The sequence below is a fragment of the Artibeus jamaicensis genome, unplaced genomic scaffold (genome assembly GCF_021234435.1).
Source record: "Artibeus jamaicensis isolate MK-2021 breed Jamaican fruit bat unplaced genomic scaffold, CSHL_Jam_final contig_447, whole genome shotgun sequence".
In the NCBI taxonomy this organism is placed as follows: domain Eukaryota; kingdom Metazoa; phylum Chordata; class Mammalia; order Chiroptera; family Phyllostomidae; genus Artibeus; species Artibeus jamaicensis.
In genome coordinates, this window is record NW_026521834.1 from 3,226,870 (window position 1) to 3,248,428 (window position 21,559).

Sequence of the window (21,559 nt, forward strand, 5' to 3'; positions counted from 1 at the left end):
GAACCTTGGGCAAGGTGCCCCTCCTCTCATTCCCATCATTAAAGTGGAAACTGCAGCCCTTCATAGGTTGTTGTGGGGATAAAATAAGTCACTAGAAAATAAATGAAAAGGTTTTTCCAGACTGTAGAGTACTGTTAAAAATAGTAGTTCTTTTGCATTAAGCTCTAGGGGGGAAGCTGGGGCCTCCGCGAACTAATGTGGGAGCAGAGGGTGTTGGCTCTCAAACCCACAGCGGCAGCTGGCCGGGAAAAGGCACTAGCGTTCACGCCCCAACACAAAGTGCCATGGGGACCCTTGTTCTTCTTTTAAGAAATATGTATTTTGGAGAGAGGAGAAGAGAGGGAGAGAAACATCTGTGTGTGAGAGAAACACTGACCAACTGGGAACCTGGCCCACAACCCAGGTGTGTGCCCTGATTTAGAATCGAATCAGTGACCTTTCGGTTTGTGGGACGATACCCAACCCACTGAGCCACACCAGTCAGGGCTATACCCCAATTCTTGTCCCTGAGGCTGAGTGGATCAGTTTCACACAAAGCAGAATTTTAGCAGTACTTTTCCAGTGGCGCCAGGGAGGGGCCAGCCGAGGAGCTGTAGAGGAAGGAGGTGGTGCCCTTTGAGTTGGGTCTTAAAAGATCATAGGGTTTGTGCTGGAGATTTCATACTGGGCAAAGGTGTGGCCAGAGGGTTAAGTTCATACTCCTAAGGGAGCAAATTCCCCCACAGGACTGGCCAGCGGGTCTAAGGGGGAGCTTTCCCAGAGGAAATGGGGAGAGTGCCACTGAAGGCATTTGAGGCACAAGTGGGTGCGCTGTAGCCAGCGGTCAGAGGGTGGAATGGAGGGATGGGAATCTGGAGGCATCGAGGGGGTGGCCGCCAACAGCCCAGGAGGGAGGTGACAGGGGCCTGATTTAGATTAGCAAATTAGAATGGACTGGCCACGGGTGGCACAAGGACTGGGAGGAGAGGGAGGAGTCAAGGACACACTCAGCTCCCAGCCTCAGGACAGGGGGGTGACGACATCCTCCCTCAATGCTGGGAAAGGCGGAAAGGCCTGTGGGGGGAAGCTGCTGGGCTTGATTTACAGGATAAGGGACTGGACGGAGCCACCGTCCCAGCCCATCACCTCTCTGCTCCAAGCCGCTGCTTCGTGTCTCGTCACGCCCCCAATTCCTCTCCAGGGCAGGGCCCTTTGGAGACATTCTTACCAGCACCAGGTCCTTCCCTTGACTAAGCCTGAGGGGAGGCACCTAGCAGAGGGGAGTGACCCTTTCCAAAGTCAGAGGGACAGGCATGGGACTGTGGCTGGAGAGGCAGAAACCTGAGAGCTGAGGAGAAGAAAATGTTATAAGCCCCGTCTTGGAAGGGCAACTACCCCTGGGCACGAATACACCCGCCTCGGGCCCTTGCCCACACAGCTGGCTGCGGAGGGACCAGTACAGAAACCAAGGCACGAGGCCTGCAGAGAAACAGGCCCCTCACTCATCTACTCAGGCTGTGAACCTTTCAGGGCAATTCTGTACCTTTTATCTCACTGAGAAGTAGATCGCAAAGAAGGTATGACCATAAATATCTCTATTTTGGACATGAAGAAACTGAGATAGAGAGACGAGGTGACCTGCTTAAGGTCCCATCAGAGCTGGACAGTGGCAGTATAGGAAGACTGATTGCCAGGCAGCCCTTAGGACCTCAGTGGGCAGTTGGAACGTCCGGTACTGCTGTTCCCCGCCTTCCTTCCCTGTCCGCTGACCTGGAGTTTGGAAGCGATATCTAGGCTCTCCCTGTGTGTCTCTAGCTGACCCCTCCTCACTGGGCCTGTGTACCCCACGTCAGCTACCTGAGCACCTGGTCCTGGAGGCAGCTCCTCTCTGGCTACCAGCTGCCACCTTAATGGGCCCCAGGTTGCGGGTATGAGAAGGCCAGCCATAGAAAGACTTCATAAGCATCACACCCACCTCTTCTGTTGTTCAGAGGTGGAAACTGAAGCCCAAAGAGGGAAGCGACTTGTCCAAGGTCACGAAGCTAGGGGACAGAGTGGAGACTGAGGCCCACAGCTGCAGACTCCTGACTAAGCGCCCCCCCTTCCTCCTCCTTTCCACTCCTCCTCTCTCTGGCTCTTCAAACTGGGCATTTAGGCTCCCAGGTGAGGTCTGCAGAAGCTGCTTGCTACTCAACAGTTTCCTTTTCTTGTCCCTGAAGGGTGGTGGGTGACTCACTCATGGCTCCATTTCCAGAGACGTCTGGCAGTGGCCACAGGGGGGCAGTAGCAAGACAGACAGGAAGCTGGACCTGCCAAGGTCCGGGATGGGAGGGAAAGAGGGGTTTCCAGGAGCTGCCCCAGCAAACTGAGCAGCCGGGTCTGGTGTTACGAGGTCTCAGCTTTGAGGGTTACACAAAGGGCCCTTTTAGCCTCAGGAGTGAAGTCCTGGCCTCCCAGCTCTCTCCAGAGTCCCCACTCCTTCGCTCATTCATTCACCTATCAGTCACTGATGAAGCACTCACCCGGAGTCTGGCCCTGGGCGGGTACCTCTTCACGGGCTTTCCAGCAGTGCTGAGTCCAGTGTTGCTGGGAGGACCTGGGGAGGAGTGACTGCCCCGCCTGCTGAGGCAGGGCCCGCAGGTCCAGGAGGCCGCCCTGCCTGCAGAAACTCTTAGCTTTGGACACGCACAGACCCGGCTTCACAACATATAGGTCCTGACTTTGAGGCAAGTCTCTTAATTTCCTTTTCAAAATAAACATCAACCTTTATCACTAAGATTGTTAAAAACAAAACAAAACAAAAACAATACAGTAAAATGAGCCCTGGCTGGCGTGACTCAGTTGGAATATCATCCCATGAACCAAAAGGTTATGGGTTTGATTCCTGGTCAGGGCACATGCCTAGGTTGTGGGTTTGAGCCCCAGTCCCCGGTTGGGGCACATGTGAGAGGCAACCAACTGATGTTTCTCTCTCTTTTTCCTCCCCTTTCCATCTCTCTAAGGTCAATAAGCATATGCTTGGGCAAGGATAAAAAACCCCACAGTAAAATGAAATTAATAAATCACTCTTTTTAAAAAATATATTTTATTTATTTTTAGAGAGAGGGGAAGGGAAGGAGAAAGAGTGGGAGAGAAACATCAATGTATAGTTACCTCTTATGCATCCCCCACTGGGAAATGGCCTCCAACCCGGGCATGTGTCCCAACTGGGAATCAAACCGGCAACCCTTTGCTTCACAGGCCTGTGCTCAATCCACTGAGCTATACCAGCTAGGGCAATTAAGTCACTCTTAATAGTATTTGAAGTGGAATTAGTTCCCCAGCTCCAAGGTTTACATTCACTATGAAATAATCTAACAGGAAAACAAAAATGTTACTCTAAATTATGAATCTTTATTTTTAAAAAAATCTTTGTCCACTTATCCTTTTCCAGATGTAAATGTATCCACCACCATGAATGCCCTACTTAAAGGTTCCGGTGTGTGTACAGGGTGTGTTAGCACATATAAAACAGATAGCCAAGTCTAAGTCCCATGGGGTGGGGAGTCAGGGAAGGCGCATTGGAGGAGGCAGACAAGCTAAGTGTTAATGTACAAGTTGGAGCTTTTCACAGACAAAAGATTCTTTTGAAAATAAGAGAACCCTTGCTTTGCCTACATTACGGGTGTGATAAAACAAGGGTATGAACTTCAAGTATTCACAGAATACTATAGTAAATCCTCTTTGAATGCTAGAGGCACGGCTAAATTGGTGTTAAGATCGCTCAGATTTCCTCCGCACTGTGCTCTACTCATGGGATTGTGCCTCAGTGTCCTCGGTGCTGAAAGTGAAGGGAATACGTCTTCCTCATACTGATGGCACTGATTTGTGGACCAAGGACTGAATAGGAGAATCCAGCCTGCCAGTGGTGCGCTGGAGGGGCGCACTGCCCCAGGAGAAGCTGGAAGCTACCTGGCACCTCCTCAAGCCTCTCACCTGAAGGAATATCTGCTAGTGGCGCTTCTGAGAGCTGGAGACCCTACAAAGTCAGAGCTGGTAGTGCCCTCCAGTTCCTCTGCCTTCATCCCCATGATTAAAAAAAAATATTTTATTTATTTATTTTTAGAGAGAGAGGAAGGGAGGGAGAGAGGGAAAGAAACATCAATGGGGTGCCTCTTGCACGCCCCCTACTGGGGACCCGACCCAGAATCAAACCTCTCAGTTTGTGGGACAATGCCCAACCCTGAGCCGCACCAGTCAGGTCTCTCACTGATTTTCTAAAATAATCATTTTTAATTGTATTTTAAAATTGAATTCATTTTTAATTATAATTGGCATATATTATTATGTTTCAGGTGTACAACACAGCGACTCAACATTTGCACACCTTACAGAGTGATCACTGTAACAAGTGTGGGAGCCATCTTTCTCACTGAGCAGCTCACACATCCTGAGAGGAGCGGACTCTACGTCTTTAAGTTTTTTTTTTCTTTTTTTTTATTGGGGAAGGGAAGGAGAGACGGAGAGAAACATCGATGTAAGGTTGCCTTTCGTGCATCCCCTGCTGGGAACTGGCCTGCAGGGAACCAGCCCCCAATCCAGGCATGTGCCCTGACTGGGAATCGAACCACAATTGTCTGGTTCGCAGGCCCATGCTCAACCCACTGAGCTACACCAGCCAGGGCCATCTCTAACTTTTTAGTTGTCTGTTTGGACGTTTTCTGCTCCTTCTCTCTGGAGTGGGGTCCCAGGTGGGGTGCATATGTACAATAGTTTTGACAAATGCCTGGACAAATCTCTTAACTATAGTGAGCTTCGTTTGTCTCATTTTTAAGTAGGGGAGGTAGTATTTCTGTCACGTGATTGAGAAGAAGGTCTGGCACGTGGTAAATGCTCAACAAATGTTCCCGATTAGCCGTCTGGGGGAGACATGAGTAAATTGCTAATTCTAGTGCAGCATAAGATGCTATGATATAGCTGAGTACAGGGCGTGTTAGGAGCATAGAAAACATATCTAAGTGCCAAGGGGGTGGTGAGTCGGGGAAGGCGCACTGGAGGAGGCAGACAAGCTAGGTGTTGACGAACAAGCTGAAGCTTTTCACAGAAGAAAGAAAGGAATGTTCTTTCAGGCAGAGGGGGCAACAGGCAGATACACAGTTACAGCCATTCACAGCTTATGCCACAGCGTCCCGCAGGTGTTAATTTATATCATTCTCTCTCCAGTTTTGGGATGAAGTCTCTCATGCCCTACTTTTTAGCTGCCTCATAATTGCCTGTCTCCCATGAGGATGAATCTTCTCTAGAAGCAGGCTCTGTTTTGTTTACTGTTCTGTCTCTAGCAGTACCTGGCACATTTTGGACATTTGAATGCATGTTGAATGAATACAAGAATGAATAAGATTATTTCCCATTAGTTCCCCAACAACTCAGATTACCCCTCTTCTCTCCTTCTCTTCCCCTGTTGTCTTGCTTCCTTATAACCCTCACCCTCTTCTGTCCCTCCGCTGCCAGGCCCCATTGGCCAAAAGCAATGGTCACCAATGCATGAGACTGGTTCGCAAGCCCTTTTACACTAAAAAACACTGGTGAGGGCACACTTGGTGCAGCTGGACAAGGACCATGGGAAGATATATTGGAACCAGAATCATGGAGTCGAAGCAAGGGTAGTTAGTGGTGTTATGTGCCAGGATGACATCTGCTTCCACTATGGGACAAGCTTGCCTTGGAAAGACGGACCTTGGGACACCCCTGCTGAGGACTCCTTCTGCCTGGCAGGGCTGAAGGGGCAGACACAATGCCCAGCTTTTCCAGGTTCTTCAGAGCTGCAGGAACCGGTCCCCTGCAGGCACAGGCTCTCCTGGCTGTGTTAACACAGTGAGCAGGCTCCCTTAAAATGTCTAAATTTGACTTCCAGGCCATCCTCTGGGTCGGAGAGACAAACGTGTCTTTTAAATGGTCTTCCCCTGTTGTGAGGTGATCCTTAGGGTAACTGTGTGCCTCACTTCTGGGTGCACTCCTCCGTTGTCTGAAGCCAGCACTGGCTTTCATAAGCATTGTCTCCGGGCTTTCCATCAGGCAAGGGTGTCCGGCACCTCTGGCTTCTCATCTCAGTTCCCAAGCGCCCTGGCGCTCCCTTCCCAGGTTGTTTCCACTCCCGTCAGACAGTCCTGCTGCTCTCCACTTTCCTGCCTCACCCTCAGTAACACCCCAACTTTCAGACCAGCGGTTTTACCCCAAAACACTACCTCACATTTGTGCAGCCCTGTCCAGCTTACAAAGGCTTTTCACACATCTTCACTCATTCCATGTTCTCTTTGGTTGTGGAAGGAAGGAGAGCAGGTGTTATATAATGTAAAGAGTTTCATGGGCCAGTGGTGCCCTGGGAGGGAAGTATTGCTCTGGGCAGTATTTGAGAAAGTGACCTTGCAGGGTGAACGGCTTCTGGGGATGACAAGGCCCTGGGTGTGTCCATGGGAGCTAGTGTCTGAGGAGAGGACGAAAAAGCCTTTGGTTACCTGAGGCCAAGGCACAGAATGGTCAGAGTGTTGGGTGGGCTGACCATGCAAGTAGAGAAGTCACTGACACTGATGACAGGTGGAGATGACCAGGCACCAGTGACCAAGTCTCAGTAAATGAGGGTAAGTCTCGGGATTGGTGGTTGTCAGTACTGAGGAGGGGAAAAAGGGTGGGTCAGCCAGGTGGTATATGTCAGGGAATAACAATCTGGAGGCCAAAATGGGGAGGGAGGGAGGCCCCAGCCAGACAGAGTCTGTGCTGAACTGCGAGGGCTGGGAGAACATAAAAAGCCCCCACTTGAGAGGACAGTGGGGGATAGTGAGGTTCCATTGAGTCAGGGAGCAGAGCAGAACTTCTGAGAAGAGGCTAGGACACTTCTGATCACTGCCTGGGAATTCCCGGGGGCTCCATTCCAGCGGGCAGAGGGAGGGGCAGCGTGTGCTTTTGCTCACGTAGGCGTGGAGACTGAGGGGTGGTTCTGAGTCCTTTCTCATGGAGCCTCAGGGAAGCAGGCGTGTGAGTGTAGGTCATCCTGTGCGTTTCCGCTGGCATAGGTGCGGTTCAGGCTTTCAGTGGAGTTCCAAATAAATATTTGGAAGGTGAGCTGGAAAATCTGATCCTGGGTTGAATTATAAACTCTAAAGTCAGAAAGTGCTCAGAATAAACCACAACTCCACATTTGGATGATATTTGAGAACTTACCAAGTATTTTAGCATATTTTCCGCAATCCCTTCACAGAACGCTGTGAGGTGGGCATTATCAATGATGAACTTGGCCTGGCTTGCTGATGGTGGCGTTCCTGCCAAGTGTCAAAGCTGGAGTCAAACCCCACTCTACGCTGCCTTCTAAGTGCATTGATGAGTGCGACGCTTTCAGAGCTGCTTAAAGAAGACAAAGACCTTCCCGAAGCCAGTCCTTTTTGCATCTGACCACCGACCCCTCTTTCCTGAGCATCTGTGCCATGTTTTCAGTATCCAGGGAATTAATAGTTTCTCTAAGAGGCCTCCACACCTCACTTTTTCTCTTTGTATGACTTCAAGACTTTATAGCTCCTCAAACGGAGGCGGTAACGGGTTACAGGCTCTGTTTTGACGAGCTCAGAGAAATAGCAGACAGCGAGTCATGGCTAAAGACAATTCTCCCCACTCAGCTGGGGCTGGCTGGCTGTCCGCTGAGTCTGCCCCTGAACTTTGGGCTGAGAGCGGGACTCCAGAAAAAAAGTAGGTAATAGCGGCCGGGGCGGCTTCAAGGCCCGCTTTTACCCTGTATTATTGATGTCGCTCACATCATTTAAAACTTCATTTCCTTAGCAGGAAAATAGTTGCAACCAGTCCTCGCTAGGCCTGTGAGCTACGAAGGCGGGGCTATGACGTCAGGGTCAGGGCGGGGCTGGACTATTCTAAACGAGCGCTGGGAGGGGAGCTTCTGCAGCGGAGAAGGCCTCTCTGGGAATTAGCCTTCTTTGCTTCCGTATTTAATTAGTTTAGATGTTAATTAAAATGTTCAGAAGTCGTATGAGAGCTGGCGGTCCTCTCTTTACAGCTGTGGAGGAGACACGTGCGGAAGCCATTTCTGTTGCCTCTCCTCCTAGTGGCCGCATCCATTTCGCGCCGGTGGCCCGATTTAAGGGTTGGAAGTAGTGAGTGTCCTCTTCAGAATCGCAAAGCCCGGGGGCCCTCATGACCCCGCTGGGAGGAGGACCCCGGCTGGTGCTGCTGTTCAGCGGGAAGAGGAAATCCGGGAAGGACTTCGTGACCGAGGCGCTGCAGAGCAGGTGTCGGAGAGGCGGGGAGGAAGAGGGGAGGAGGAAATGCCGTGTCACGTGACACGGGGGCTGTGTTAAGGGTGTGATGGAATGATCTATGTGTGTGTGTGTGTGTGTGGGGGGTCCCCGCCCGGGTTACTGGTGGGAGGGTCACTGAGCCGCGGGAAGAGGCAGGGGCGGGGGGGGGGGGCGGGATACATGTCCACCTCAAATTACCAAGTGGCCACCTCTCCAAAGACTGTAAACTGTAGGTCTCTCTTGTCAAGAAGCATTAATAGCAGTTACTACCAAGTCACTTTTTACACACCATTCTTAATCTACGGACCAATGAAACTAATAGCTAACATTTAGTTCCTGCACCTTTATGAGGTGTCAAAAATTGTTCTAAGCCCTTCCTTCACATGCATTATTTCATTTAATCCGTACAGCCAACCTATTATTACCCTGGTCCCACAAATGACAAAACTGAGGCACAGAATGGACAGATGAAGAAACTGAGTCACAGATAAAGGATTTGCTCAAGACCACACCCCAACTGTGTCATACTCCAAAGACAAATCCTTGCCCAGCACACTGCCTAATAACTGGGGTTTATCAAGGCTTTATTTTGTGCCAGGCACTGTGTGTATGTAGTATCTCATTTAATCCCCCAAACCTCTTTGTTAGGTACTGTGTGGCAGTATTACTGTCCCCATTTCACAGATGAAGAGACTGAGGCTCTGAAAAGTAAAGCAAAACAAAACCCTAATTTGCCAGGTCACAAAGTCATCGTCAGATCCAGTACTCAAACTTTAAACTAGCTCCAAGGAATGGGTTCTTTCTGCTCTACCTCACTGTCCTCCAAATAATACCTTTCTTTTAAAGCAAGATGTTCTGTGTGGTAGCATTTTTTGTGGAGCCATGGGCTGGGAGAGGAGAGGGGCCAGGGAGAAAGCAGGGTGGGCCTCCTCTCCTCTGGAAGACCAGTGTGGTGGGGGCACCTGGAGGTTGCTATCGGGCACCGCAGGGATTCTAAGGGGTTGCGGGGAAGCCCAGGGCAGAGGTCACTGCCTGAATCTTTCACCATCAAGGATCCACCACCTATTCCTAAACTGCATTTCTCCTTACCTAGAAACACAGAAGTTAAATAGTTGTCAGAAGCACAGGCTCTGGAATTATATTGCCAGGATTCAAATCCTGACTCATCACTTAACTAGTTCGTGATCTTGTATAAGTTTCTTATCCATTCTGTGCCTCAGTTTTGTCATTTGTGGGACCACGGTAATAATAGGTTGGCTGTAAGGATTAAATGAAATAATGTATGTGAAGGAAGGGCTTAGAACAATTTTTGACACCTCATAAAGGTGCAGGAACTAAATGTTAGCTATTAGTTTCATTTTAACAACACTGGCTTCATTACTTGCAGCATTGCTTTGGGTGAGTCACTTCTCACTCACTCAACCTCAGTTTCCTCATCTGAAACATGAAAATGAGAATACCTATCTGGCTATGTCAGTGCTTGAGTGAATGTGTGAGCACACAGCACTGTACAATACAGGCTGGCTGAGCAAACTGAGCTGAATGAGTGAATTGGTGTTGCAGTGACCCCATCAGTTGAGACTGAGATACCCCTGCTGAGAGACAGTCAGGGGTCCAACAGTAACCCAATCTAGCCAGAATACCACATTGTCATAATTTTATTTGTTTTACCTGTTATTTTCAGGGCGCTTTCACATTCATTTACGTTTCATAATGATCCTGTGGGAGACAGAATAGAAACTGGTATCTCCATCTTATAGATGAGAAAATAGAGTCAGGGATGTTGAGACCTAACACAGTTAGAAAGATACCAGGAGCAGAAATGGGACTTCGCCCCAGGCCTCTGGACTCTTCTGCGGCCCAGAAGATCCAGGCTAACTGGGTCTGGATCTCCCCATCCCACAGACTTGGGGCCGATGTCTGTGCTGTCCTCCGGCTCTCCAGCCCACTCAAGGAGCAGTACGCTCAGGTAGGTGGTGGCTCTCTGTGACACCTGGTGGGTCGGAAGGAGCTAGCTCCCTGCGTTTGGTACCTGTGGCTGTCGTTTAAGTCACTAGTAGGGTCCCTGTGACCACCGTTGGCAGGGTAGTGGCCAGCTCTTGGTTTTCTGTGGGTGGATTTCGTGGGGGCATTTCGGCTTGCACTTCTTTCCCCTCGGCCTCACTCACTTCAGGCCACTCCCTCAGAGCATTTTCAAGAAAGCCCGTCGAGGGAAGGCTGCGGAGGCAAGTCAGCAGCCCTGGCGCCCTGGTATTAGCAAGGTCTGCACGCTCGCTGTCAGCCGGAAAGTGGAGCACGGTGGCACGTCCCTGCTGCAGCCTCGTCCAGGGACTCTCCCCTGAGCAGCTCAGTTGCATGAATTGTCAAGATGTGTTATCAAGTGAAACAACAAGATTTGGGACAGTGTATTGAGAATGTTGTACAAAAGTGGGGAAAATGTAAGAATATCTGCTCACACGTTCAGCCATCCAACAGACATTCATGGCGTGCCCGCGGCGTATCAAACACTGCTCTAGAGCTTGGGGTGTATTAAGAGCTGGGGCAGACACATGCCAGGCTGTACCACTGGTGGCCTGCACGGGCTGGGGACAGGGCTGGGAAAGGATTTTTCATTGTAAGTGACTGTGTATTTTTTGAATTTTGAACCATGCAGGTTTTATAAAAAATAAATAGGATTGTTAACATAGGATTAAAAAAATAAGCAGGCACTCTTAGAACCTTAGACTTAGAATATGTAAAGAGGTGAGCTTCCCACACGATGAAGGCCCCATGGCGGCCTGTGTTTTCGTCCTTGACTTCTAGGCACACCCTTCCAGGTATCTGTGCTCATGGTCCCTTGGTCACTTAGACTGAGCCTTCTGGGGCCACCCAAGATGGATTTGCCCCCCTTTCCCCTCTCTCATGGGGTGCGTTCTCCTGTACCACAAAGGCTTCTCCCTCCAGTTAAACAGGCCCCACGATAGAACTGCAGCCTGGGGGGTCCCAGGCGTACAGGGTTAGTAGTTTTCACTTTTCCCTTTTTCTTTCTTTTTTTCTAAGTAGGGACTATGGGATACAAAGTTCCTCATATTCAGTAGACATACTAGGAGTGACTGTGATTGGGGGGCACTCAGTCTTCCCCAGTGGGACCCAGGCACTGCCAAGGCACCCCAGGGCTCTGAGGAGTTTGAAAACCATAGTCTGCTTCCACAGAGTTCTCAGATTATGCCTGGCTCAAGCCAGACTGGGGAGTGGGGTGGGGTCAGAGGGTCGGCAGTTTGCATTTTGGAAAACTCAGTAGGAGGCTCTGATAGGCCAGCCTGCTCCTTGGTCTGGAAGTCCAGCACTACACCTCATTCTCATTCAAACACACAAACAAAACTAAATGTTGATGCGTTGATTTAAATCACAGTGGGAAATATAACCGACAAGGAGACCATAATGCTCCTAGCGGCTTCTCTTTCCTGACAGCCGTGAAGAGCAGTTGAACAAATTTACAAGGAAAGGTGGCTGCTGGCATCACCTGAGAGCCAGAGGTGCAGGTAGAAGAGACTGGCCAGGTCTCGGCGCCTCAGTTTGCCGGTGAAGAAACAGTGCCCGAGGCTAGAGGCCTTGTTGCTGCGAGTTAGTAGGAGAGCTAGAACCCGAACTGAGTGGTGTTTTTCAGACCCTTCTTGTTCTGGGACGCTCTGGATGGACCCCTCCTGCTTGTCAGTGTCACTGGAGAAAGGGAGGTTGGGAGGGAAGCAGCTCCGCAGGGGATCAGGGCAGTGCCTTCTTCTCCAGGGGTCCTCTGGGTGTGGGAGGCCCCAGGAGGCCCTGGAGCCAAGGCAAGTGCTGCTGTTTCAGCAGCTGGGCCAGGGATTGGGGGTGAGGATGGGGGTAACAGGGAAAGGAGAGAGGCAGGGAAGCCGTGTCTCCTGGGCTTTGGGACGGGGCGAGCGATGCCAGAGCGGGCAGTGGGAGGACATGGAATGCAGTGTTTTCCTAGTTCCAACTTGAGCTGAAGGCCAAGCCTGTGCCCAGGGGGTGCAAACTATACAATTTCAGGACTAGTTTAACTCAGAAATAATTGGGAAGGTAAAACGGCTGTAAAAACAAACAAACAAAGAAACAAACACACAACCACATTGTGCATTTAAAAAAAGTGGAAAAATTACCCCAAGACCTCTCTTCTGTCCACGTTCAGGATTTCCTTGTTCCCAGAGCCTGTTCCCTTGCAGAACTCTGTCTTGGTGGACACCCTGTTGGCCCTTGCATCGTCTTGGCGGGGGGAGGGCAGGTGAGAGAAGGGCTGGCCCCTCCTCTGTTTTAGGAGAGGCCATTGAGGTGGAGAGGCTGGGGTATGGACATGATGTGCTTTGGGCAGGAGCACGGACTGGACTTCCAGAGACTGCTGGACGCCAGCACCTACAAGGAGGCCTATCGGAGGGACATGATCCTCTGGGGCGAGGAGAAGCGCCAGGCTGACCCCGGCTTCTTCTGTAGGAAGGTCGTGCAGGGCGTCTCCCAGCCGGTCTGGGTAAGTGCTGCAGGGCAGCGTTAACGAACGCCCGTTTCTCCTGGCTTCGTCTCCCCAGGAAAATCTCAGATGCGCCCATTTACGTCTCTGCTTCCACTGCCGCCTCCCGTGGCCCAAACCGACTCCCGCCCCCAGACAGCCGAGCAGCCCCACACTGGCCCTGGCTTTAGTTTTTGTCCCACTTAAGTCATTCATCACGGAGCAGCCAGAGTGGCCGTTTAAGAACAAACCAAGTCGTGTCACTCCTTTATCTCATTGTTCTAATGAACAAAACCAAAATCCTTCACATGAATTTTTGGGCCTTGAAAGATCCAGCTTAACCTCCTCACTCAAAAAAATTTTTTAAAAAGATTTTATTTATTTTTAGACAGAGGGGAAGGGAGGGAGAAAGAGAGGGAGAGAAACATTACTGTGTGGTTGCCTCTTGCACACCCCCTACAGGGGATCTGGCCCACAACCCAGGCATGTGCCCCGACTGGGAATCGAACCAGTGACCCTTTGGTTCACAGGCCTGCACTCAATCCACTGAGCTACACCAGCCAGGGCAGCTTCCTTACTCTTTAAGCTGCAGCTACATTGGCCTTTTTTTTTGTTCTGCAAATAAGTTGAGTTCCTTGTGGAATCAGGGCTTTTGCACATGTTCTTCTGCCTGCCTGGACTGCCCTTTCTTTCCCTCTTCACCTGGCTAGCTTTCGCTCAGCTCCCGTGGCACCTCCGCAGGGAAGCCTTCCCTGACACCCAGGTCTTCACTGATGCTCCCTGGCAGGTGCTCCCACAGCACCTTACCCTCTTTGTCCACATTCATTTTGGCATTATCTCCTGGATGAAGCCTGGTTCTAGGTGACTTGGGGATCCATTAGTGCAAACATGCCAGGAAGCCCTGTCCTCAGGGAGCTTATGTTGTAGCTGGGGGTAGAGGCAGGTAGGTCCTAACATAATATAGAAACTGTCAGCTGGAGATAAGTAATAAAGGGCAAAATAAAGCAGGCCAGAGGTATGAGGAAGTCTGGGCCGCTGCTTTGTTAAGGGTATAAGAAGGCCTCTCCATTATGGTGACATTTGAGCAGGATCCGAAGGAGGTAAAGGCATAAGCCAAACAGATGTTTGTGGGTGAGGGGATGAGTGGCAAGTGAGGTCAGATCATGCAGGTTCTTTGAAAGAGCCTAGATATTTGTGTGAGATGGTGACTCAGTGGAGGGTTTTGAACAGAGTAGGGGCATGATGTGATCTAAGGTTTAAAGGCTCTCGCTCTAGCTGCAGGGGGAAGGGCAAGAGTGGAAGCAGAGAGCCAGGCAGAGGATCTCTCTGCAGGCAGGCAAAGTGGCCACAGCCCAGCCTATGGTGGCAAGGAGAGGAGAGAGAAGCGGTTGATTCTGCGCAGATTTTAAAGATCGAACCAGCAGGACTTACTGGTGTGTTAGCTGTGGAGTGTGGGGACAGAAGATGGTGCCAAGGAGTTTGTTCTGAGCAGCTGGACGAATGGAGTTGTCATTTTCTGAGACAGGAAAGGTGTGGGAGGAACAGGTTTGGGGAGAAAATCAGGAGTTCAGTTTGGGCAGCGGTGAGGTTGAGATGCTTGTTTCTGCGCACCGTGATCATGTGGTTGTCAGTGAAGGTGCTTGCTTAGGGTCTGTCTCCCACAAAACCATAAGCTCTGAGAGAGCAAGCACCGACTCTGTTTTGCTCTCCACCCTATCCCCCGTGCTTGGCATGTAACAGGCAATTGCTGATGCATTCATTCATTGAACAGTGCGCTAGGGGCCAGGGACATAGCAGTGAATGAGAAAGTCCTTTCCTCCATGGAGCTGACTCTCGGTAGGGCAGACAGACAATAAGCATGCGTACAAACAAATAAATAGTGATACTTTTAAGAGTACTTAGTACTCAGAGGAAAATAAGTAGCATACCAGAATCAGGGGGGCCAGGAAGGGCACCAGGGTGGTAGGAAAAGCCTCTCCGAGGGGGCGACATTTGGGCAGAGACCTCCATGAAGCGAGGGAGCCTACTTGTGATTCCAGGCAGAGGGAGTAAGGCGGGCAAAGGCGCCGAGGAGCAGACCTGGTTGGCACGTCGGAAACACTGAGAAGGTCGGCCGGCTGCCGTGGGACGCACAAGGGGAAGGTGGCGTGAAGTGGGTGCCAGGGGTTACAACATCTGGCCTCGTAAGCCACGGTGAGGACTTCGGATTTTATTAGAATGATGAGAAGAAGCCTTTGAAAGGTTGAGGGCAGGGGGCTGACTGACAAAAGTCATGTTTATGATTTAATAGGCGCTGGGATGGAGCAGGGACCATATCTTTGTTTCTGGCCCAGTTTGTTCATCTGTGAAATGAATATGTTGAACTGGCTGAACCGATTTCAAAGCCCGAGGCCCTTTTTGTAGCACAGCTATGACCAGCACGCCCATCGGACACGCGTGTGTCCAGGACAGAGAGCGTGTGGGCAGAGTGGGCTGTGGGCTGCAGCAACCAGGGAGGGCTGCCTGGAGGGAAGAGGGGGTGTCTGTCCCAGCTGGTAGCGTGACAGTGGGGAGGAGGCACCCGTCTGGGTTCCGTAGCGCGCCCACCGGCTTGTCGTGCCCCCGCTTACTTGGAGTGGGGCCGGTCTTCCCCTCTCCCCCTTTCCCTCAGTGCCCTGACTTGCTGCTCCCTGCACCGTGTCCTCATGGTCACCTGTCTGTGTTCCTGCCCTGCAGCTGGTGAGTGACACTCGGAGGGCGTCTGACATCCAGTGGTTCCGGGAAAGCTACGGGGCTGTGACCCGGACAGTTCGTGTGGTGGCCTTGGAGCAGAGCCGACGGCAGCGGGGCTGGGTGTTCACACCAGGTGAGCCGGACAAAACCGTTGCCCCCAGACCTTGGTATACCTCACTTTTATACCAGGCCACCTGCTCTTTCCCTGGTAGGCTGTGGGGGAATGATTGAAGGATTAGAAAAGGGGATCTGAGCCCTGGCTGGTGTAGCTCAGTGGATTGAGCGCAGGCCTGTGAAGCAGGGGGTCGCCGGTTCTATTCCCAGTCGGGGCACATGCCTGGGTTGTGGGCCAGGTCCCCAGTAGGGGCCACATAAGAGGCAACCACACATTGATGTTTCTCTCCCACTCTTTCTCCTTCCCTTCCCCTCTCTTGAAAAATAAATAAATAAAATAAAATAAAAAGAAAAGGGGATCTGAGACTTACAAGTGTCCCCAGGTCAGACTGGTGTGGGGTAGAGGCAGGCGTCCTGTGGTAGGGTGGGGCGGGGAGTAGAGGTTCCCCATGATTCTGGCTTTATACCTTTACCTGGGCTGTCCTTCCTAGGCCAGTGGACTCCTGGAGGTCTGTCTGGAACCCATCCCTGGCCTAGTTGGGGCTGATAGTGGGTCAGAGGCAGGCCTGACAACTCGTTGCTGTTTGAGTAAGAGTGGGCTGGGCCGGAGGAAGCTGGACCAGGCAGCCTTGGTGGTGCAAGCCCAGGACCTGCTCTGCGGCAATTCAGAAGCAGAGCGCAGGCCTCCTCCTGCCCTAGTTCACTGTGGCTTGGGAGAGTTCAGATCCACCGGGTCCCACCCCTCCTGATGGCTGCTCGTCTCCTTGGCGCTCACCACAGGCCAGGCCTGTACTAAGTGCTTTGAAGCTCATTTTGTAGATACATCACACCCACCGGTGATGCTGGTATCACTCGTCTTGTTGTCAGATGAGGGGGCATATACTGCCTCCCAAGAGGGTGGAATTGGAGATTTAGGGACAGAAAGCAGGCAACATGCTGAGCTTCACATAAAGTGAGGATGCAGTGCCCTGTCACAGGGGTCCCCAGTGCCTGGGCCTCAGACTGGTGCCAGTCCGTGGTCCGTGACGACCTGGGCCCCACACCCAGAGCTGAGCAGCGGGCTAGTGGGCAAAGCTTCACTCACATTACCCACTGTCTGTGGAAAAATTGCCTTCCATGAATTCAGTCCATGGTGCCTAAAGGGTTGGGGACCTGCTACGCTATTGCATTGTCCGTGACTTCAGATGGCCCAGTCCCCCCTCTGTGGGAAGTGACAAGTGAAGAGTTTAGTCGGCAGAACCCTCTGAGGGCTCAGGTGGCTGCAGGTTACTGAACCTGCCCCCAGGGTGTTTCAGGTCTGCAAGTACCCGCTTTGGGTGGGTGGAGCTTGGCTCCAGAGCGGCTGAAGAGGGGGCCTCTCCATCCGGGCGGTCAGCCTCTGCGCGCATGCTCGATGCCTGGTTGTCCAGAGGGAGCGGGCTTGACTTCCCCATGCCTCTTCTACAGGAGTGGATGATGGGGAGTCAGAATGTGGCCTGGACAACTTTGGGGACTTCGACTGGGTCATCGAGAACCATGGAGATGAGCAGCGCCTGGAGAAGCAGCTGGAGGACCTGGTCGAGTTTGTCCGCACCAGACTGTAGTTGTCAGGTTCTGGGAGCACCAGAAGCTGCAGGGGTGAGGATGGGGACGATTCTGTCTGACATGTGGTTGGCGATTCTGCCTAACGTGTGGTTGCTGATTCTGGCCAAGGTGGGGAGCGCACAGAGGGTCTGGGTCTAGCTTTCTGGGGGGCTGGCAGATGTCAGACAAGTCAAGAAACCTCCAAGACCTCATTTCTCTGTGAACTGGACTGCTCTGCCTCACGGGAGGGGACTTAAAGGGCAAAGGGCTATGCTTGAGGCAGAAACACCACCGTCCCCATCGGTGTCCGGCCTGTCAGCCTGTGGCGGCCTTGATTCCCCAGCAGGATGATTTTAGCCCCTCGTTCTTGGCAAGAATGTGGGTATTAATAAACCTCTTCGGAGCACATGCTCAGAACTGGACATCTCTTGTTTCCCAGCCTGGGTGGGACTCAGGGGCCCTGGGTGGTCCAGGTGGGTAGTCCAGGTGGCTCTGGGTTCCTGCGCTGCCTTCCACCTGGGCTGGAACATGTCCTGCAGAGGCTGACCTTGGCCTGAGCCATGCAGGCAGCAGTTCTGTTTGTGTTGGAGGCAGGCTTGGGGTCTTAGGGTCTCATCTTCTGGGATGGCCGCCAAGAGAGGCTCAGTGCGGCAGGTACCCTGGGGGCAGAGGTATGGCAGAGGGGCAGAGGTACCAGACGTCAGTGCCCCTTTTATTTAGAGAGCCTTATACAATTCGTACATTTCTTCCAGATTCTTCAAAGCCACCCTGTGAAATAGGCGAGGAGAGTTTTGTCACCTGCATTTAGCAGATGCCAAGAGCTCGGAAAGTGGAACAGCTTGTCTGGGGTAGGGGAATGGGTGTCAGCATTCAGACTGGAACACAGGCTGGGTCCCTCTGCCCCCTGCCTGTGGGTACAGCACAGAGTCCATGGCTCCCTGCCATCCTCAGGCCCAGCCTGAACATCCCACTCTGGCCCTGGTTTTGTTTTCCTCCCACAAATTCTGTTGGTTCCCACCGATGAGCCAACCAAAGAAATTGCATCAGACTCAAGGTGACCCAAATTGAACTTTACACCCCCTGTGGATCACCTGTTCCTGGTACGTCAGTGAACCAGGCCTAAGGGCTCGACAGTCACTGTGGGCTCCTCTCCATCCCCCGAGTGCTAGGGCCCATTGGTCACCAGGTTCTGTTAACCTGACCTGCCTGTGTCTCCTTCTGGGATTCTCACTGGAGGATAAACAGCTCTCTGACGGCAGGGGCCATGTGTCTCTCACAGTGTGTCCCCAGCTTCTAGAGCTGTGTTGGCTCACAGTGGTGCTCAGAAAATGTCTGCATCGGAGTGCAGGCTGAGGCAGGGCTCCAGAACGCACCTGGAAGCCAGTAGGCGGTCGTTCCCTGCAGCGCTGTTCCCTTGCTCCCCACCAGGAGGCGCCGCCCCAGCTCCAGGGCCTGGACCCTCTGCTCGGCTGCTGGAGCTGGGACTGGTTGGTCTGAAGGCTGCCAGGCCCTTTGCAAGGTGGAGCTCTGGCCCTTTGAGGGGCTCTTCTCAGGGCCATTTGTGAGCCGGCCCGCTGCCTCCGAGCACCTCATATTCATCCCAAGTTTGTGGCCCAGGGAGTGCACCTTCCTGACTCCCCCTCTTGGCCCCACCGCTGGCGTTTCTAGGACTGGGGTTGTTCGGCCGCGTCTGCAGTGCGCCTGTGAGGGGCATCTCCAGGCAGCGGGGGCAGTGCCCGAGGACTCTGGACGGCGCTCACAGGCGCGTCGGCCCCGGGGACCTGGAATCCCAGCCTCCTTCCCTCAGAGCCCCACGGGTTTTCCGTGGCACTGACCTCTGGTTCCCCGGCACCTTGGGGTGCACCTCTCCCTCTCCCCTCGATGGAAAGCTCCTTGGGGAATGAGCCTGAGCCCTGTTTGTCTTTGTGTCCCTAGTGCCTGTCCCCCAGCGAGGGCAGTGGCAGCAGGGGATGAGCAGTGACCACTGAGTGCTTACCCCAACCAGCCTTCAGGTATTTTAAAGCCTACGGCCTTGGAAAGAGCCTTTATAAGTAATGGGGGGAAAAAGAATTAAAAAAATATTGACCAAATTTAAAGCTCTCAGGTGTTGGTTTAACAGACATCGCCTCAATGATAATTTTAATAATAATAACAAACCTGTATTTTTCAGGATTGCCATTTGCTAGGTTCTGTGAAAAAGCCTTTCATACCGAGGGGGTGGGGGTTTATTCCCGTGTGATCTGAGGGCCTCGTGGGTCCGCCTGTGGGCAAAGGAGTGACTGCAGAGCCAGCACCGGGGCAGCACATCTGTCACCAAAGCCCGTGCCCAGAAGCCCTGCATTTGGCAGTGTGAGGGGCACAGGGCCACCTCCCTGGTTTTCAAAGCAGCCGGTCCCTCCCTGCCTGCGCCCGTGAAGAGACTCGGTGCTCAGGATGGATGTAACCCTACAGTGTGGAATCAGACCGAGAGGTTACTGACTGGTTTTCCTCCCACCTTCACTGAGATGTAACTGACAGATAACATGTATAATTTCAAGCTGTGTAACATGATTTGGTTTGTGTATATATTACAAAATGATTACTACAAAATATGGTTAGTTAACACCTTCATTACACCACGTAATTGCTACACACACACATACACGATGTATGTTTATACACACGCACACACATCTATACATATATTTTGGTGGTAAAAACATTTAAGATCTACTCTCTTGGCAACTTTCAACCATACGCTATAGTGTTGCTGAGTATAGTCACCGTGTTCCGCATTCGACCCCAGGACTTCGCCGTCTCATGGCTGGAAATTTGCACCTTTGACTGATGTCTCCTCATCCCCATCCCTGGTCCTGGCAGTCACCACTCTGCTTTTGCTTAAATGCTGTCTGCTCCATCCATGTTGTAGCAAAAGGCTGGGTTTCCTCTGTTTTGGCTGAATAATATTCCAGTGTATTTTTGTATATATATGTGTTCATATATGTGTAAAATGTACCATATATTTTTTAAAAGATTTTATTGATTTATTTTTAGAGAGGGGGAGGGAGAAAGAGAGGAAGAGAAGCTGGGTGCAGCGATGTCTTTTGAGAGAGTGATTTCCTTTCCTTCAGGTGTGTACTCAGCAGTCGGATTTCTGGATGATCACTGACTGCATTAATTTTAAACATCAAGGAGGCAGAGATGAAGCAGAAAGAGGAGGTGGGGTTGGTGGGTCTTATGTGTCCTTGGAGAGGTTGCTGCCCTGGTTCCTGCCTCTGGGAATTTGGAAGAGTCACAGCATGTGACATGGGAAGCCAGTGTCCTGTCCCCAGTCTTGGCTGGGTTGGCACTGATGACTTTTAAAATGGGAGGCCCCAGTGGTTAACCAGAGTCGCTGCCACTGGACTGGAAGTTCCTCCTTCCTTAAAAAAGCCCTGATATTCTGTAAATATCAAAATCAAGAATAACCCCGACATTTGATAGCTAATGGGAGCTTTAGCTGCTTTTACTTTAGGACTCTCTCCCACCCCACTAGTGTTTCCTAGCTTTGTCTGTGGTTAACCTCAGAGTATTGCTACTAAGTTATTTTGTAATATGAATATGTTCTTTTAGTAATAATTTGCACTAACATTGTCTTAACATTTTATTATTCCATTTCTGAACAGCTTTATTGAGATATAATTGGCATGTAGTAATGGCACGTGAAGTGTGCAATTTGATAAGTTTTGATGTTTTTATATGCCCATGAAACCATTACTACGACCACACTGGACATCGCATCACCGCCAGAGCTTCTTCATGTTCCCCTCCTCTTCCCTCGCCCTGACATCCCACCTTCATCTACAGGCAGCCGCTGGTCTGCCTTCTGTCTGTGCAGACTTGATTGAATTTTCAATAATTTTATATAAATGAATCATATAGTAGACATTATTTTTTGTCTTATTACTTTCACTCGGCATAATTATTTCAGGTCTCAGTAGTGGCGTGTGGTGTGACTATTGCTCAGTTGTTTGCCATTCACCTGCTGATGAACATCTGGGTTGCTTCCAGTGTTTGGGTGTGACAAATGAAGCCCCTGTGAACCTTCATGTACAAGCTTTTGTGTGGATTTTTGCTTTCATTTCTTCTGGCTGAATACCTTCTTCATTTTTTAAAAAAGATTCTATTTATTTATTTTTTAGAGAGAGGAGAAGGGAGGGAGAAAGGGAAAGATACATCAGCAAAGGAAAAGATAGAGGCAACGTGTGGTTGCCTCTTGTGCAGCCCCTACTGGGGACCTGGCCCACAACCCAGGCATCTGCCCCAACTGGGGATCAAACCGGTGACCCTTTGGTTTTCAGGACAGTGCTCAGTCCAGTGAGCCACACCAGCCAGGGCTCGGATGTCCACTTTCATCACTTATCCAGTATTATACTGAGGTTCCAGTCAATGCAATAAGAAAAAAATAAAAGGC

General features: G+C 51.3%; 1 protein-coding gene across 4 annotated transcripts; it reads left to right on the forward strand.

Moving 5' to 3' along the window:
- Window positions 1-7,888: 7,888 nt before the first annotated feature.
- Window positions 7,889-21,036, forward strand: PMVK (phosphomevalonate kinase). 4 transcript variants are annotated; one of them, XM_053666291.1, is made up of 6 exons: window positions 7,889-8,249; window positions 10,164-10,227; window positions 12,607-12,759; window positions 15,454-15,583; window positions 17,011-17,181; window positions 19,298-21,036. In XM_053666291.1, exons 1-5 carry the CDS (start codon window positions 8,155-8,157, stop codon window positions 17,145-17,147), a joined length of 579 nt encoding a protein of 192 aa, XP_053522266.1. In that variant the 5' UTR covers window positions 7,889-8,154; the 3' UTR covers window positions 17,148-17,181; window positions 19,298-21,036. The 4 variants fall into 4 exon arrangements, with proteins under 4 accessions (XP_053522266.1, XP_037018371.2, XP_037018370.2 ...); XM_037162476.2 differs by lacking the exon at window positions 19,298-21,036 and adding an exon at window positions 17,880-19,291 and having other exon boundaries at window positions 7,890-8,249; XM_037162475.2 differs by lacking the exon at window positions 19,298-21,036 and having other exon boundaries at window positions 7,892-8,249; window positions 17,011-17,535.
- The last annotated feature ends 523 nt before the right edge of the window (window positions 21,037-21,559 follow it).